This window comes from Mercenaria mercenaria, chromosome 4 (genome assembly GCF_021730395.1).
Source record: "Mercenaria mercenaria strain notata chromosome 4, MADL_Memer_1, whole genome shotgun sequence".
Classification (NCBI taxonomy): domain Eukaryota; kingdom Metazoa; phylum Mollusca; class Bivalvia; order Venerida; family Veneridae; genus Mercenaria; species Mercenaria mercenaria.
The window spans coordinates 54,925,126-54,946,648 of NC_069364.1; the positions used below are offsets into that span (position 1 = coordinate 54,925,126).

The window sequence follows — 21,523 nt, forward strand, 5'->3', positions numbered from 1 at the left end:
ATCCATGACAATTAACCACATTACGGTGCATGAATTTTCCTTGGCCTTAAACGACCCGTAGCTGATAAAATGTGACTTTATATACCAGCTATATAATGACACTGGGCGGGCAAATCATGAGAACAAATTATATATAACTGCTTTAATCTACCCATAAATCATCATTATCGAAGAATATCGCTGCATTGCAAAATAAATGTGAGAAAAATTGGCAAATTCCACATAAATTCGAATAATTTTCATAAAGTCTTAAATGAAACGATTTCAATACTGGGAAAATAGTGAAATAAATAAAACCACCGTTCAGCTTTTACAGTTCAACACACTTATTTACTACAGGCAGATTATAAAATATTACTATCAGCCGTTCAATGGGATTGAAATCATCTAAATAAATAATCCCGTAAATGCAGATGTACTCTTGTTAAGCGTGAAGGACAATACCGTAAGAAGTAACTTTAGATATGATATCAGATAAGTCATGTCAAAATACAAAACCTGCGCCTCACTCTATAGAATTTATGATTGAACCAGTCTACTTGTTCCATTGTCCACGACGGTGACACACGTCAATTACCAACTGTCAACGTGGTTATTTACGTGCCATTTTGAAATCGAACACGATTATTGATAAATACAGAACAAAATGCCTTTTGGATCTGTCAATAAACAAAAAGAATTTGCTGCAATGTGAAAAGAAGTTTTTTCTGTACAATTATAAATATTGCATACCGTAGGTTATAAATGTACATCAATCAACTTTTGTTTGGTTTTTCAGATTTACACTGCTTAATTTCTAAAATGGAATGGTCCATCATTCAATTTGGGCAATACCATTTATTATTCGAAAGGGTGTTCACTGAAAATTTTCTGACTGAATTATAGCGAACAGTGCAGACCAAGATCAGCCTGCATGCTTGGTTGTGCAGGCTGATCTTGGTCTGCATTGGTCACAAAAGCAGAATCAATTGCTGCCAGCTGGCTGAAGGTTAATTCAACATCCCTGCCACTCACTATTTAATCACATAGGGTGAAATACATCTATCAAAGCACTTCTGTATCAAACTTCTATATCAATGTGTATTTTATATCTTTAAATCTTTTTTCTGAAGTATTTTCTAGAACTTATTCATCTAGTACAGTCCTTTCCTACAACAGAGTTAAGAAATGGGAAACTTGAGATTCTGTCCACCCACTGCTGAGGATGCCAGAAAACACTACATGCACAGCAGTTTACTTATTAGACAAACTGCAAACCTTCACATTTAAACATACAGTCAAATTTTGCATTTACACAAACTGTCAACCTTCACATTTACACAAACTGTCAACCTATGCATTTACGCAAACTGTCAACCTATACATTTACACAACCTATGCATTTACACAATCTGTCAACCTATGCATTTACACAATCTGTCAACCTATGCATTTACACAAACTGTCAACCTATGCATTTACACAAACTGCCAACCTATGCACTTATGCAGACTGTCAACCTACACATTTACACATACAGTCAAATTATGCATTTACACAAACTGTCAACCTATACATTTACACATACAGTCAAATTTTGCATTTACATAAACTGTCAACCTATGCATTTACACAAACTGTCAACCTATGCATTCACGCAAACTGTCAACCTATATATTTACACAACCTATGCATTTACACAATCTGTCAACCTATGCATTTACACAAACTGCCAACCTATGCATTTACACAAACTGCCAACCTATGCATTTATGCAGACTGTCAACCTATACGTTTACACATACAGTCAAATTATGCATTTACACAAACTGTCAACCTATACATTTACACAACCGATGCATTTACACAAACTGTCAACCTATACATTTACACAAACTGTCAACCTATACATTTACACATACAGTCAAATTATGCATTTACACAAACTGTCAACCTATACATTTACACAAACTGTCAACCTACACATTTACACAAACTGTAGAGGTAGAGAAATGTTCACTTGAGAGAGAATATGCTAACACCTGTAGATGTAATATTACTAAATAATTAATTATGTCACATTTTCTTATTCAAAATAAATAAAACACACCAAATGTCAAAGATCGTATTACTTGCAAAAACACATAAAAAATAAAAATGCCTCTATCAAATTGTTGTTAATTTCAGACAATGTCAATGTCCCACCTAGCACATGTCAAAATGCCTTATGACATTTTAACAAAAGCTTTCTAAATTTTCAAATTAATTTTTACTTCTCAGCAAACAGCTTCTATATTCATTTACAAAAAGGAACGTAAATTGAAAATTTGATCTCGCCGCCTACCAGTACCCCAGGGTTCCAAGCCTGGGTACAATATCCATTCACCGCTTTAAATTCGCTTTAAATTGCATGACTCTAACAAACATTGGGGCGGAAAAGATTTCAGTCGACCATGAATCTCACATTGAGACGATTTCCTGACTCACAATGGACCACATTGTGGACCTGTGAACGCAACCACTGTTTCGTTCACTTAACGTATTCATACACGGATTCGAAATCAACCTTTCCGAGACCTACCTGGATGTCATGGATCAAATTGCAACATTATAAATTGTTATATCAGATTAAAATTATTAATTGCCATTATACATGATTTTTATGACACAACTGTTCGAGCTTGCAAAATTCTTTTCTTCGCTGTGAAGCCTTCTGAATATACTAATGGTAAATAATTCAAAATTAATGTGCTAAGCTTAGATTGTGTTAACACTTTATTGGCCATTTAGGAGAGAATGAGATGAAATTTCAACCGGCTACTTAAAATATGCAGCAGTTTATGACAAGCATCAAAGTGTAAGCAATTATTATGTACAAACACACATGATTTATTTGGTATTTTTCGAAGTCTTTTTAAAAAATTTGAAATTCAAGTTAAAGGTGTTTAGTGACAAAAATATATGCATAAAATCAATGTTAACCCCAAATATTTATACAGCCATCTGCAAGTTATCTTACTAAATTACATAAAAGCAGCCTACAAAGGAACGAGGTTTTGCGTCAAAAAAAAATGTGCAAAGCACTGGTAGAAGACATTTTGCATGTTGGAATATTTGTGAATGTTTTTATTAATGTGATAAATATAATTTCATTGCTATTGAGATAAACCAATAACTAGCAAAAAATAATCCGTTAAGATCACATTTTTTGTTTCATAAGGAACTATTAAATATTTTTTTAGGTTGTAAAAAGCTACTAGTAACAAGGCTGCCGACCTTACTGACATTCATTAATTTTAGGAAGAGATTAATGAACTTGCTTAAATGTTTCCCATTTGCAACGCATGTTCACTATTCTGTTACCGTTGAATTATCTGATGTATTTGCGCAAAAGAACTGATCCCTGAACCCTTTTTCTTAATTACTCATGATGACACATAGGGAAAGGAAAAATGACACTTTTTTTCAGACTTCCATGGTTTCTCAGCAATTTCTTCTATACAAGTTATTTAGAAAAACTAAACAAAATATCATGATATGAAAAGAAATAAGAACATTAGACATCATGATGATGATAAAAATCATGACAATAAGAAAAGTGATGATGATTATAAAAATGAACAACAACTATTATCATTATGATAATAAAGATGACAATGACAACAGGAGCACCGCCTTGCGGGTGCTGATGCTCATCTGATTTTTTTGTATAATAGAAAAGTTGTCCTACCCTTGATTTTCTAAGTCCAAAAAGGGCCATAATTCTTGCGAAAAAGCAGGATGGAGTTATGTTTCTTGATATACAAAGTCAGCTTATGATGGTGAACAACACTTGCAAGTTTCAAAGCAATAGCTTTGATAGTTTATGAGAAAAGTTTACCTAAACATAAAACTTAACTAAGAAATCTGATATTTTTTAAGTCCAAAAGGGGCCATAATTCTTGCAAAATGCAGGACAGACTTATGTTTCTTGCTGTACAGGGTCAGCTTATGATGGTGAACAAGTGTTGCAAGTTTTAAAGCAACAGCTTTGATAGTTTATGAGAAAAGCTGATCTAAACATAAAACTTAACCAAGAAATCTGATTTTCTAAGTCCAAAAGGGGCAATAATTCTTGCAAAAAGCAGAACAGAGTTATGTTTCTTAATGTACATGGTAAGCTTATGATGGTGAACAACTGTTGCAAGTTTCAAAGCAATAGCTTTGATAGTTTAGGAGAAAAGTTGACCTGAACATAAAACTTAACCAAGAAATCTGATATTTTCTAAGTCCAAAAGGGGCCATAATTCTTGCAAAAAGCAGGATGCAGTTATGTTTCTTGCTGTACAGGGTCAGCTATTGATGGTGAACAAGTGTTGCAAGTTTCAAAGCAATACCTTTGATAGTTTAGGAGAAAAGCTGACCTAAACATAAAACTTAACCAGGCAATGCCGATGCCGACGCCGAAGCCAACGCCGATGCCGGTCAAGTGATGACAATAACTCATCATTTTTTTTTCAAAAAATCAGATGAGCAAATAAATATGATAATGACAAAGATGATGACAATGGTGGTTACATTGGACATTGGGGGTGATGATGCTGGTGATGATGACAATAGTGGTTACGTTGGGGGTGACGATGTTGGTGATAATGACGATGGTAATGGTGGTGGCGATGATGTTGATGATGACAAAGGTGGTTACGGTCGTGGTAGTGGCAATGTTGGTGATGATGAAGACAGTGGTAATGGTAGTGGTGATGATGTTAATGATGATAATGATGATTCTAGGGTAATCACCATGAACTCACCTCTCCATGAGGTAGGGATTTCACCCAGCCCCTTGCTTTCAGCATCCTCCATACTGTCTCAACAGCCTGAAATATAATGAAGCAATACAACTGAGACATTGCATCTAACTCAAGTTTTTCTCATTTTATGCTTGTTTTCAGAGAAAATGGTGTTGTTTAAATAGTTAATTTGGCAAAATGGCAAATATCCTAACATACAGACAGAATGCTTCACGACATTTATGTCCCATCCATGACAGCCTGTCAAGTGACTGGATATCTCTGGCTAAATAGTTAAATTGACAAAACAACAAAATATGGTCACATACAAAAAGAATGTCCAAAACACTTATGTCTAATCCATGACAGCCTGTAAAGTGAATGGATCTCTAGCTCAAGTCTGTCTGTGACTATCAGAAAATGCTATATCAACCAACTTAAGTTAACAAGAGGGCCAAGATGGCCCTAGGTCGCTCACCTGAGAAACAGGTTTGACCTAGTTTTTTTACCCCAGATGACCCATATTCGAATTTGACCCAGATTTCATCTAGGCTATCATTCTGACCAAATTTCATGAAGATCAATTGGAAAATACAGTCTCTATTGCATACACATGGTTTTCCTTTGATTTGACCTAGTGACCTAGTTTTTGACCCCAGATGACCCATTTTCGATTTCGGCCTAGATTTCATCAAGGTAATCATTCTGACAAAATTTAATGAAGATCAGTTGAAAAATACAGCCTCCATTGCATACACAAGGTTTTTCTTTGATTTGACCTAGTGACCTAGTTTTTTACCCCAGATGACCCATTTTCAAACCTGGCCTAGATTTCATCAAGGTCATCATTCTGACAAAATTTCATGAAGATCAGTTGAAAAATACAGCCTCTATTGCATACACAAGCTAAATGTTGTCAGATGACAGACGACGGACAGACCGACGCCGGAAATTGAGCAATCACAAAAACTCACCTGAGCATTAAAAAGTTCCGAAGTTTTCAATAATACAGACATCAAGACTTAACTCTTATCATGCTGATCACGATTGATTCTGCCTTTGCGACCAGTGCAGATCATGATCTGCACTGTTCGCCATTCAGTCAGTAACCTTTTGGTGTGCATCCCTTTCAACAGTTAATGGTACTATCCAAACTGAAAGATGGACAAATTCATTATAGAAATTTAACAGGGTAAGGGTTAAAAGGTGCAACTATCACCAATTTATCTCATTAAACAATTTTTGATAACTGTACAGAAAGTCAACTTAAAAACTGCATTCGTAACTGCACCCCCACTTACAACGAATCAATGATTGCAATGCTATTGCAGAATATGTCTTGATTGCATCAAAATGAGTGTCACACTTAAAGCTCAATGATTTCATTCATTGCCTAATATTCACCATATCATTTAATCCAGTGAAGAAAAGGACATTTACAAGACGCGAGCACTTGCCCATTTAAGGTTGGATTAGTATTGAAAATACCGCTAATTAAGTATGAGTAAAATGCAGTTTGTACCAAATTATAGTTGCCATCCAGGTATTCAAGTTCCCCTGCCATGTTACCGCTAATCTGACCCTATATACACTCTTCATGCGCCAACGATTTTACAATAGTTGCCTTTTTTTGTGAGATTAATAGAGAATCATAGCTCGATTATCCCTCACGGCGGTCGATCAGTTTTTATTTGTATAGATTTTAATTGGAACATGCTAGGTGAATTGACGCTACAATCAAGTCATACAGAGCTTTAATTCCTCTCTGAATTTCCCTATAAAAGTGTTCGGGAGCGAGTTTCGTATCGTGCTGGGATTTAATATGATCAAAATTATTCATCATAATTTTGATTGCGTAAAATTATGCCTCGGCACAACTTGTACTTCGGTTAAAAAATCTAGTCTTTTGACGGTTACATATTTCTGGCGGTTTTCCTCCTTTTACGCAGATATAAAAATATCAAATGACATGGAATGAAAATTAAAGACATAATAATGTTATAAAACCGCAACACAAGATTCAATTAATATTTCTTAATCGGCAAGACATGCGCTGACTGACGGATGAAGTCTTGAAAAAGAACGCAATATGCATAAAACGCAATAAATATCAAACTGATCGGCTACATTAAAGAAAACAAAGCCACTTTGATATTACACATCAACCAAAAATTATCATTTTTTAAAAACAGAAAATAGAATTTCCACGACACTAAAAATGTAAAATTGCTAATAAATTTGGCCCATTGACATAACAGGAAATGGCTAATAATTTCTGTTGGCTACAATTCATAACAAAAAATTTTACTCATTAATATCGAAACAAAATTTATTAAGCAATCACTTGGACTACGCAGACGACTTATTGCTTCCCTACAGAACCAACTGCTTTGATGATAAAATGACACAAATCATAATTCTTGAGTATATTACAAGACTGGAGGATTGAATTTTGCCATTTAAATCATATTTTCCATATAATTAAAGTATGAACATGTACTCTTGATAAACATTTCTGAAATGAGATGGTGACCACACTGACTGGTCACTGTGTAGTCATATGTCACTTGTTGGCAATACAAGACTTACTAAACTTTAACATTACTTTGCTTTGGTGTGCCATTGCAGTAAGAGGTGGGGTGGTGGTATGTAAAGGACTATAAAACTTCATCAGGCAGCAGAATATACAAGAAACTGAGATTAATTTTTCCTTTGTATAAATTATAAATAAAAACACTTAGAAATTATTTTACTGTTGATAAAATGAGATACAAAACATTTAAAAGCAGATTTTAAGATTTTTTTTTCAGTTCAAATTTGAAATCTGTATTGCATGGGCAGTAGGTGTGTGTGTGTTTGGGTTTAACGTCTTTTTCAACTATTTTTCAGTCATATAAACGACGGGCATGGGCTGTAGGAGTATACTTAGTTCAGAGTTAGCTGCATGTACCTGGTAGGAGGATTCAGATAGAGATATATTCCCAAACATGGTTATCATACAGCTCCTACCTTCTGATTGGCTGGGCAGTGTAGCACGCATAGCAAGTAAGAAATCACAGACACATAATACCAATAAATGCTTACTTGATTCCAACAAATCAAGCGAAGTCGTAACATGAAGACAATTAAATAGGTGAGTCTAACAATCTTATTTCCTAGCCTATCAAGGCTGACAATAGTTGGCAGATCAAGACAATTCTACTGGAGACATAGCAACAAGCATTAGGCTTGAACAGGAACTAGTAGCCTTGAATGGAACAAATATACTGAGGACTTAATACGAGGATGTACTGAATATCACCATTATATAGAGGGCTGGACATGACAATTTGCCAAATTCTAAAAATGACAAATTAAACTGAGGGATAAACAAAACCAATATACCAATGGCTGGACATGACTATTATACTGAGGGCTGAGTATTACTATTATACTGAGGACTGAACATGACTTTTATACTGAGGGCTGAGTATTACTATTATACCGAGGACTGCACATGACTATTATACCGAGGGCTGAGTATTACTATTACACCAATGTCTGAGCATTACTATCATACCAAGGGCTGAGTAATATTATTACACCACTGGCTGAGTGTTACTATTACACCAACGGCTGAGTATTATTATTATCCCTAGGGCTGAGCATTACTATTATACTGAGGGCCAAGTGTTACTATTACACTATGGCTGAGTATAACTAATACCAAGGGCTGAGAATTACTATTATACCAAGGGCTGAGTATTACTATTACACCAATGGCTGAGTGTTACTATTACACAAATGGCTGAGTGTTACTATTACACAAATGGCTGAGTGTTACTTTTACACCAGGGGCTGAGTATTATTATTATCCCCGAGGTCTGAGTACCAAGGGCTATCATACCAAGGGCTGAATATGAGTATTATACCCAGGATTGAAAATGACGATTATACTTAGGACTGAACATTACTATTACACCTTAGTATAAACATGACCATTATACTGAGGACAGACTAGGCCACAGAGGGCTGAGCATGACAATTCTACCAAAGCCTGAAAATAACAATTATACTGAGGGTTTGAAATGACTATTAAACAAAGGCCTGAAAATGAAGATTATACCGAGGTCTAAACATGATCTTTATGCCGAGTGCTAAAAATGACTATCAAACAACGGTTTGAACGTGAAAATTATACAATTCATTGAAAATGACTAGACAGAAATGAACAGAAAATAATAAGTAAACAGAGTGCTGAGTGATGGCTATACAAAGGACTATACATGACTCATACTGAGGGCTGAATAGGATGTTGCTAAATGCTGAGAGTTGATTGTTGCAGTGAGTGCAGAAAGTGGAACATGACATGAAGGCTGAGCATGACTGTTATACTGAGGTTTGAACTTAATCGTTATACAAAAGGCTGAATACTATGATAATACTGAGGGTTGGACATGACCATTATACAGAGGTGGAACATATTTAATATGCTGAGGACAGCTTGTTATGATTATTACAAGGACTGAATAACAGCGAAACAGTGACTTAGTTATCATGTAAACCACCCATTTTGCAAGTATTCAAATATGCCTATCCTATTATGATTGTTTCATTTTTTTTGTAATTAGATGTATCTAATTGAAATATCTGCTTTCTGCCTTTTAATTAGAGAGAAAGTGTTAATAAGATAAAATACAATACATGACAATAATAGTTTCTCTTGATTAATAAAAAAATATCACATTTTAATACAGGAGTATCGAAGAAAAAAGGAACAATTTGAATGTGCCAATTAACAAATGACATTCAATATCATGCTGAAAAGAAGTTAATTAAGACAAAAGGAAAGTCATCTGAGTCTGTATCTTTGAACAAGCTGACAGAATGTCACATATACAACTCCTAATACCTCCCAGCTCTTTAATTAACACCCCTTTTATATCAACTTATTGAAATAAAAAAAGGGAATAAATTTCACCAATCCTTGAATCACCTGCCACAACACTCTCTCTAATGAAATACTGTAAAACCAGCTTACTCTAACTGCTACTTTTCTTGCCATCCATTCTGAACTGTTAAATGACATCAATATGGACACTACTGACACACCTTCTCACCTCATAGGTGACTGCTAATGAATCCCATTTTCACAGGGAACTTTTGACACACCTCATTTTCAAATGTAACTAATGACACACCTCATTTTCATATATAACTTTTGACACACCTCATTTTCATATGTAACTACTGACAAACCTCATTTTCATATGTAACTACTGACACACCACATTCTTATATGTAACTACTGACAAACCTCATTTTCACAGGTAACTACTGTTACACCTCATTTTCATGTGTAACTACTGACACACCTCATTCTTATGTGTAACTACTGACACACCTCATTACTGACACACCTCATTCTTATGTGTAACTACTGACACACCTCACTTTCATGTGAAACTACTGTAACACCTCAGTTTCATATGTAACTCCTGACACACCTCATCCATTATGTAACTACTGTCATACCTCATTCTTATAGGTAACTACTGACACACCTCATTCTTATAGGTAACTACTGACACACCTCATATTTATAGGTAAGTACTGACACACCTCATTTTCATAGGTAACTACTGACACACTTCATTCTAATAGGTAACTACTCACACACTTCATTTTCATGTGCTACTACTGTCACACCTCATTTTCATATGTAACTACTGACACACCTCATTCTAATAGGTAACTACTGACAAACCTCATTCTTATATGTAACTACTGACACACCTCATTTTCATATGTAACTGATGACACACCTCATTTTCATGTATAACTTTTGACACACCTCATTTTCATATGTAACTACTGACAAATCTCATTTTCATATGTAACTACTGACACACTTCATATTCATGTATAACTACTGACACACCTCATTCTTATATGTAACTACTGACAAACCTCATTTTCACAGGTAACTACTGTTACACCACATTTTCATGTGTAACTACTGACACACCTCATTCTTATGTGTAACTACTGACACACCTCATTTTTGACACACCTCATTCTTATGTGTAACTACTGACACACCTCATTTTCATGTGAAACTACTGTAACACCTCAGTTTCATATGTAACTCCTGAACCACCTCATCCTATATGTAACTACTGTCATACCTCATTCTTATAGGTAACTACTGACACACCTCATATTTATAGGTAACTAATGTCACATCTCATTTCCATAGGTAACTATTGTCACACCTCATTTTCATAGGTAACTACTGACACACCTCATTCTAATAGGTAACTCCTAACTCATCTCATTTTCATGTGTAACTACTGACACACCTCATTTTCATATGTAACTACTGACACACCTCATTCTAATAGGTAACTACTGACACACCTCATTCTAATAGGTAACTACTGACACACTTCATTTTCATAGGTAACTACTGTCACACCTTATTTTCATAGGTAACTACTGACACACCTCATTCTAATAGGTAACTACTGTCACACCTCATTCTTATATGTAACTACTGACACACCTCATTCTTATAGGTAACTACTGACACACCTCATTTTCATATGTAACTACTGTCACACCTCATTTTCATAGGTAACTACTGTCACACCTTATTTTCATAGGTAACTACTGACACACCTCATTCTAATAGATAACTACTGACACACCTCATTCTAATAGGTAACTACTGACACACATCATTTTCATAGGTAGCTACTGACATACCTCATTCTAATAGGTAACTACTGACACGCCTCATTCTAATAGGTAACTGCTCTCATTCACATTATGTAACACACCTCATTCTAATAGGTAACTACTGACACACCTCATTCTTTTATGTAACTACTAACACACCTCATTTTCATGTGTAACTACTGTCATACCTCATTCTTATAAGTAACTACTGACACACCTCATTTTCATGTGTAACTATGTACACACCTCATTTTCATGTGTAACTACTGACACACCTCATTCTCAAAGGTAACTACTGACACACCTCATTCTAATAGGTAACTCCTGACTCATCTCATTTTCATGTGTAACTACTGACACACCTAATTGTCAGGTGTAATTACTGACACATTTCATTTTCGTATATTTCTCATGACAAACCTCATTTTCATATGTAACTATCAACATAGCCCCATTCTCATGTGTATCTAATGACATACTTCATTCTCATGTGTACCAACTGACACATCTTAATCTCATATCTTTTACACATCTGTAACGTAATAAAACATATCAGAGTCTGATGGCCTTTTCACGCTTCCGTAGAATTAACATTTATTACATAAAATTCATTCTGGAAATATTTCTGAAATGTCTAAGTCTGCAGCTCTCAAATACAGAAATATCTTACATCCGAGGCATATACTGACAGTTTCAGACAACATCAAAAAAGACATTTTGAGTGATTTGACGAAGTTCCATAAACCTCTATGTACCCTTGCCGCGTTATGGACCACTGTGGGATTGTGTTTATTCAAAGAAAAGCTGACATAACGTGCTAAAGCCCAGGTATTTTCAAATCATTAAAAAGTACTGAAAACTGACTCCTCATTAGCAAAAAAAAACAAAAGAACAAGAAGTCCACACGCATACATTTTGACAGGGTGTCCATATGCCCATGTCCCCTGACAATTGACCAATGTAAAGGCCACTTTCATTTTCAAGTTTAGCATGCTTGCTTTCATTTTCTTTACTTCCGGAAATAGCTGAAGGTCAAGTGACATCATTTTCTGTGTTGTCAAAAACATACATATGCCTGGCGAGATTGCATAAAAATGTGCCCAGTGTCCTTAAGATATGTAACTCCTGACACATTTCATTCACATTATGTAACTACTGACACACCTCATTCTGTTATGTAACTACTGACATACCTCATTCTCATATGTAATTACTGACATACCTAATACTCATATGTAACTACTGACATACCTCATTCTCATATGTAACTACTGACATACCTCATTCTCATATGTAACTACTGACATACCTCATTTTCATATGTAATTACTGACATACCTCATTCTCATATGTAATTACTGACATTCCTCATTTTCATATGTAATTACTGACATACCTCATTTTCATATGTAATTACTGACATACCTCATTCTCATATGTAACTACTGACATACCTCATTCTCATATGTAACTACTGACATACCTCATTCTCATATGTAACTACTGACATACCTAATACTCATATGTAACTACTGACATACCTCATTCTCATATGTAACTACTGACATACCTCATTCTCATATGTAACTACTGACATACCTAATACTCATATGTAACTACTGACATACCTCATTCTCATATGTAACTACTGACATACCTCATTCTCATATGTAACTACTGACATACCTCATTCTCATATGTAATTAGTGACATACCTCATTCTCATATGTAACTACTGACATACCTCATTCTCATATGTAATTACTGACATACCTCATTCTCATATGTAATTTCTGACATACCTCATTCTCATATGTAATTACTGGCATACCTCATTCTCATATGTAATTACTGACATACCTCATTTTCATATGTAATTACTGACATAGCTCATTCTCATACGTAACTACTGACATACCTCATTCTCATATGTAATTACTGACACACCTCATATGTAACTACTGACACACCTCATTCTCATATGTAATTACTGACATACCACATACTCATATAATTACTGACACAACTCATTCTCATATGTAACTAATGTCACACCTCATTCTCATATAATTACTGACGCCTCAGTCACAATCAAATGCATTTTTTTGTTTCACTTGGGGTCAAAAATAAAACTTTGTAAAACTCTTTTATTTTGAAATGTTAATTTACCATATACCTTGGTTCTACAAAAACAATGGTAGTTGTCGCTGTCTGATAGTTCGACAATATTTTTTTTCGATATAAAGATGAATCTTCAGGGAAAAAATAAAACAGACATGACCATTTTTAAAGGACTGTTTTATTCAAATAACTCTTTGAGACCCATCAAAACTGTTACCACATGATAAGGTACATAAAAGTAATGTAGAAAACCCAAAAAACTAATAAATTACACAAAGATTTGTAGTTATTATCTTCTTTTGAAGTTCAAAATTCTAGAAATTTTTGTTTTCTACTTGCTTTCAGTTTTTGCATACCTTTTGAAATGCATTTATTCAACTCAGTTATGTTATTTTCTAAACATTCAGTCATTTCTCTTTAAATAATGGTCTCATTTTTGTGATTACGACTATGTTTGGCAGAGATATAGCAATTTTAAAATGAAAGCCGAAATTTACCCAAAAAGTCTACGGACAAGACATCATCGCCAAGTGCTTTCTACATAGGTTTTAGAAGACAGTATTTTAGTTCTGTTGAACTTTTTATGTTTAAAATGATCAAGAACAAGTAAATAACAAACAAATTTAAGAAAAGAAGTATAATTGACGGTCTTGGGAATGTGTCTTTGAATAATTGAAGGATTTGAACAACTGTGACTAAATCAAAATGTTATTATGTGACAAGTTCTGTGCTATTGCTTACATAAATTAGGACTAATTGTTTTCATATTTCACTATATACTAAAAATAATGATACTTGGAAGGATCCTCACTGAAATAGGCTGTTAAAAATCTCCTTCAGCTAAGTGTCTACGGACAAGACATTTGACCATAATTTCTGTCTAAAAGACAGATAGAATAATAATGTTTCTGATCAATGCTCATGCATTTAATGAGCTTAAGAACTGACCTTGCAGCCTGTTATGTACACCATTTAGACTATGTTTATTTATCCGTAATAACTTTTAACCTTAACTAAACAAAATAAACCACAATCTTCCTGAAATTGGATGGTGGAAGAAACCACCTGACTAGACTTTGTTGAGGCAAATTATTTACATGCTGTTATCAACCATATCAATCAAGAAGTGATAAAAAAGTATAAACACGAAGTTTAACATGAAGAACTCTATGAGTTCATCTAAACATGTTCATTAAAGTAGAAACATTAAAAAAGTAGTAAGAACTTGTTAAACTTATAGCTGAGAACAACATCTTAAAAAGATTACAACTGTGTCTTAAATGGAAAACTAATGAAACAAACTCCCTTGCTGACTGCTTAAATAGCTGTATGTTGTAAAATACTCATATGACATTTATTCTGTGAGATCCATAACTCGTACTAATATTTTAAGTAGTCCTGCAAAATAAAATTCCTGTGAATTTTAACCTGTTTACAGAATAATTAAATGTTCACTGTGATAAGTTTTTATCACTTAGTTTTGAGTCAGCTAATGACTTACATTTTATGCTTTTTTCTTAAAATTCCCAAGATACATTCTCTTTTTCTAGCCAGTAATATTTTTTATTAATATTGACCTTTTTCCATTATATAAGATAGTATGACCAGAGACAAAGTTTTTTAACTATCTTTTTATCACATTTACTTCTTTTTTTCATGTTATCACCTATATTAATATTATTTTCTTGGAAAAATACTGTCCACAGAACAAATGTTAGTAACTCCAATCGTAAATCAAACTATGATTTGAAAATTCTAGTCCTCTGCCTCTGATGCATGTGGGGAAGTTGGCAGTAACTTGCAGAGAACATGTTTGTACAGTACAGAATCAATTAACAATTGTTAAGTTACATAACTGAAATTCTGTTGAAAAGGGCATTAAACCCCCAAAACAAACAAATCTAAATAGCTCTCATTTTTGAAAGGGAGAAAGCTGCAAGGAGACTACAGTAATCACTAGTAAATTGCTTGTAATTTCTTTTTTAAGATGATTTAAACTGCTTCAATTTTATGTGATTTCAGTCAGTTACAGAATAAAAGTTGATAGGCAGATGAATAGAATGAAATCTTGAAAACCAATCACCATTATATCTTGGCCCTGAAGAGCACAGAAATATGCCATTTTGAGTGGATTATAAATAACAAAATGTTTAAGTTGAAAGTGGACAGCCCACACCATGTCTAACAATAGATCCATACTCCACTAGAATATGACCAAATGTCAAATGATTTTGCTTCTATCTTCTCATTCTTTCTGTTTTACTACTAACTTGTAAAAGAATGTTGATTTTTTTTGCATTTCAGAGTCTCTTGATTTATTTCAAAGAACTCTTGATATATTTCTAAGGTCCAGTGCTGGTTTTTATTGAAAACAGAAAATATATTGAATAGTATTTGCGTAATGTCTTGTCCGTAGACACCCTCATTGCATGCCTTGTTTTTGCCATAACAAATGGAGGGTTAGAAAGAAATGTATTATTCCTTTTTTGATAGCTTTTAACATTTATATAAGTCATGTATAAGATTAAAACATATTCTATATCCATTGTACTTCTCAGATTCAGATTGTACACACAAGAATAAATGGGTAACATTTTGCATTTGGAAGAAGTAAGTTTCATTAGAAATATATTTATTCTATATTTTATATAAACATTAGTGTGGTGTATTATTGAAACTTGATAAATAGCTCCAGTATGATTTTATAAATGATATTTGTCAAAAAAACCTTCGTTTCTTTAGTGTCTACGGACAAGACATGTGTCTACGGACAAGACATTTTGCAATTCAACAACTATTTATATCTATATAACCCAGTTTAATTCCGTCTAATGTTTATCAACTTAGACACTATCCTAGCAGCTTTCATACCAACAGTGATTAAACTCTAATACTGTATCCTTCACAAAGAAAATAGGTGTCTACGGACAGGACAAAAAAATTGGCGCATTTATCATTGTCTGTTCAGAGTCAAATTTGAGGAGATAAGAAACTTCCACCTGAAAGAATGATATTATTTTCAGAAGAAGGTAGACTGAAGTTCACACAGAGACAAATAAGACAGTAAAAAAAGAATTATTTCATAATGAAATCACATTATCTGATATGGGGAAGAGCAAAAAGGCAAAATATATAACAAAACGGTCATGTCAGTCTTCAGTACATATCTTCTGTTGTGGGTGACATAGACAGTTAAAATAACTTGCAGCTGAAAGAAGACGAATTTTCCTGTAAACCAAACAGCACAAAAAGGTCTTGCTGGTTCAAGTTTTAATTAAAATGAAAAGACAAAAAGCACATTTTTTAAGGTGAAACAATATAACGCTGAATTTTGGCCTTTTTTCTGTTATTGGACAGCATGGCGTTCGTTTTATATGTACATCAGCTACCTGATAGTAGTTTTACCTGCAACTGGGTAGTGATATGTAACTCCTGAAGTGCTGGAGACAGAATATATAAACATGCACTTTTAAATTTGGGTGTATAACATGGAGCACCCAAAAAGTATGCATTTGATTGTGACTGAGGCGTGACACATCTCATTCTCATATGTAATTAATGACATACCTCATACTCATATGTAACTACTGACATACCTCATACTCATATGTAACTACTGACACACCTCATTCTCATATTATTACTGACATACCTCATTCTCATATGTAACAACTGACATACCTCATACTCATATGTAACTACTGACACACCTCCTTCTCACATCTAACTACTGACACACCTCATTCTCATATGTAACAACTGACATACCTCATACTCATATAATTACTGACACATCTCATTCTCATATGTAACTACTGACACACCTCATTCTCATATGTAATTACTGACATAGCTCATTCTCATATGTAACTACTGACACACCTCATTCTCATATTATTACTGACATACCTCATACTCATATGTAATTACTGAATACCTCATACTCATATGTAACTTCTGACATACCTCATTCTCATATGTAATTACTGACATACCTCATACTCATGTTATTACTGACACACCTCATTCTCATATAATTACTGACATACCTCATACTCATATGTAACTACTTACACACCTCATTCCCATATAATTACTGACATACCTCATTCTCATATGTAATTACTGACATACCTAATACTCATATGTAATTACTGACATACCTCATTCTCATATGTAACTACTGACATACCTCATTCTCATATGTAACTACTGACATACCTCATTTTCATATGTAATTACTGACATACCTCATTCTCATATGTAATTACTGACATTCCTCATTTTCATATGTAATTACTGACATACCTCATTTTCATATGTAATTACTGACATACCTCATTCTCATATGTAACTACTGACATACCTCATTCTCATATGTAACTACTGACATACCTCATTCTCATATGTAACTACTGACATACCTAATACTCATATGTAACTACTGACATACCTCATTCTCATATGTAACTACTGACATACCTCATTCTCATATGTAACTACTGACATACCTCATTCTCATATGTAACTACTGACATACCTAATACTCATATGTAACTACTGACATACCTCATTCTCATATGTAACTACTGACATACCTCATTCTCATATGTAATTACTGACATACCTCATTCTCATATGTAACTACTGACATACCTCATTCTCATATGTAATTAGTGACATACCTCATTCTCATATGTAACTACTGACATACCTCATTCTCATATGTAATTACTGACATACCTCATTCTCATATGTAATTTCTGACATACCTCATTCTCATATGTAATTACTGGCATACCTCATTCTCATATGTAATTACTGACATACCTCATTTTCATATGTAATTACTGACATAGCTCATTCTCATATGTAACTACTGATATACCTCATTTTCATATGTAATTACTGACATACCTCATACTCATATTACTACTGACAAATCTCATTCTCATATGTAACTACTGACACACCTCATTCTCAGATTATTACTGACACATCTCATTCTCATATCTAACTTCTGATACACCTCAGTCTCATATTTAATTACTGACACACCTCATACTCATATGTAACTACTGACACACCTCATTCTCATATAACTATCGACATACCTCATCCTCATAGGTAACTTATGACAACTCATTCTATACTGTGCTATCTGCATATTACTACCAACAAAGTGGACTCTATACTGTGATACGCACATACAAGGCAGACAGGACTCTATAATGTGCTATCCCCATTATATCTATCCCAGACTCACCAGTTTCGACGCACATAAAAAGCAACATGGCCGCGCTTTTTCATTCAGTAACATACGTGACTCTATTAGACGTTGCATGTGCACTAACCTATTATTCATTGAATCATACCAATAACATCATATTCTAAACAACTGGCTGCCAGAAATTAAAAGGTAAACAATAACTAGTGTGGTCGGCCATACTTTTTTCTAACACACCTAATTCGACGCATCTTACATGAAACTTGTTACGAAGCTTTTGATTGGCTTAAATATTTGTGCAATCACTGTAAGCAATGTGCTACACCATAAATGTCATGGATGCTGCAATAAAACTTGACACAAAAGCAGATGCAAGTAGATAATCAATATTAAGGCCAAATGATATAAATAAATCTGAAAACATATAAACATTCATGAACATAAGGGGCTAAGAGCATAAATAATCACTCTGCTTTTTTAATACACACTGTCTGATGTTTTTTCTTTCATTTTTTCTGGACTGCAGTGTTTACAGAGGAATTTGGCACATTTTGTTTTATACAAAACTTTAAATGAACCCAGTGTTCGCAGCCTACTTGACAAGAGAAAAAAAAATGAAGTGTGTAGTAATGATCGTATCGATATATAATGCGCACACCTTCCAAAACAGTGCATAAAATAGTGCGACTACATATGTCACATGGCAGTGATGTGACCTTGATAGCACCAAAGTCGGCTGCAGACGTACAACAAAATTTCCAGTAACTTTTTTAATCTAAACTTCCACAGGGACGTTTTTAAAATGGATGAAAATTTGCATTAGTAGAAACATTAAAAATCATGTATAGGGTAAATGTAAGCTGATAAATATCTTCAAATCCTGAACTTTCCAACTTTTTTATCGGTAAAATTAACCATGATGTTTTCTGTCATTACACCGAGTAACTACGTCATCGGAAACCCCAAGCTAATCGAGAACGAGGTCAAAACAAAAATGGCGTCGAAATAGGTGTGCGTAAAATTACGTGGTGCGACGATATCTATAAACAGGAATAGTGATATGCATGTATAAGTACAAAAGAGGACTCTACAATGTGCTATCCACATATATCTTCCTACAATGAGAACACAGCATATATCTACTCTATGCTATAACATCCATAAACAACAAAACAACAGCTCTTAGAACATGAAATGCCCCCCTTTACAACTTTAGGTCAAGCACTTTTAAGATCAGTGGGCCGGTGGTCTAGTGGTAACATGCTTGACTGTCAATCCAGAGGTCCAGGACTCGAACCCTGGTCCAGGCACTCGAAATTTCTGAGATGCTCGTGAGTGTCTCCCATATAACTAAGAGGCCTGTACTGGTTCTTCCATGGAAATACGGCTTCGCATGTATTGGTGTTTTACACCGGGCACATCAAAGAACCAGACTGTTTATTCGCAAAGAGCTAGGCTAAGTTAGCCGGACAAGTCAGTATCTAAAAAGGATTTCTCTCGATCTCTTCTGGGGGCTTTATCTCACTCTCTCCCTCTTGTCAGATCGCTCTGTGTCTGTACTAGTAGATAATGAATTTCGCGCCCTGTGTGGCTGCGTTTGCTATTATGTAAAGCACCTTAGAACGTGTTTATCGTGAAAAAGGTGTGATATAAATCTGGTATAATATATAATAGAAGATATGTGGGACTTAAACTTTCAGGCCCTTAATTCATGCATATTTTTGACAGTCAAGGGCCCAAAACTCCAAAATTCCAGTCTGGCCAAATGAAATCCCTAAAGAACAAGAGCTGTCACTAGCGGTGACAAATGCCCCTGCAGCGCCTTGACCTTTGACCTGGTGACCTTGACTTTTGACCTGGTGACCCCAAAGTCAATAGGGGTCGTGGACTCAATAAGTACTTTCAGTAAGTGAAGTTTGAAGATCCTGGGTGCAGTGGTTCGCGAGTAAAGTGCCTTCATGCAAAAAGTTAAGGTTGTGACGAACTAACGGACGTACAGTTGAAAACTAATATGCCTCCCTTCGGGGGGCATAAAAACCCTAGCTGCTGCACAACTTCATATACCGAATAACATAAATATATTGTTTCAGAAGTCTAGCTCAATTACTTTTTAAGATACATGCAACAACAATGAGTTGAACACCATATGACACATTCCCTCTGTAAATATGATACTAAGCACAACAAGGTGGTCTAAAACTATATTCAGACCAAAATACGCACTTGTCCACTTCATGTTGATAATATATACCAAGTTTCATGTCAACTATATAAATTATTGAGTACACAATGTTATGATGTAGTTGTAATTTTTCAAGTCCAAAAAGGGCCATAACTCCAGAAAAAGCAAAAACATTAAAATCCCAATAACATATGCATGTCCAATTCATGTTAATGATGTATACAAAGATTCATTTCAATTAGATGGTAAATGAAGGATGACTTGAGTACTCAATGTTCTAATGTAGCAGATAATATTTCAAAGTCCAAAAAGGGCCATAACTCTAGAACAAATAAACAGACATGAATTTTCTAAGTTCCAAAACTATGCACATATCCACTTCGTGTTGATAATATAATAACAAGTTTCATTTAAAATGAATGGAAATTACAGGAGCAGTTGAGTACACAATGTCTGATACTGTTGTAATATTTTAACCTTTACCCTCCTAAATTTCTAAAATGGAATGGTCTATCATTCAATTTG

At 34.4% G+C, this 21,523-nt stretch overlaps 1 protein-coding gene across 3 annotated transcripts in view; it reads right to left on the reverse strand.

Moving 5' to 3' along the window:
• LOC123551774 (transmembrane protein 135-like) overlaps positions 1-21,523 on the reverse strand; it is a 146,677-nt gene that overhangs the window by 91,150 nt on the left and 34,004 nt on the right. For all 3 annotated transcript variants that reach the window (XM_045340968.2, XM_045340966.2, XM_045340967.2), the window contains one exon: positions 4,770-4,835. In XM_045340968.2, the coding sequence (XP_045196903.2) occupies positions 4,770-4,835 (66 nt within the window). The remainder of the gene's footprint in view (positions 1-4,769; positions 4,836-21,523) is intronic.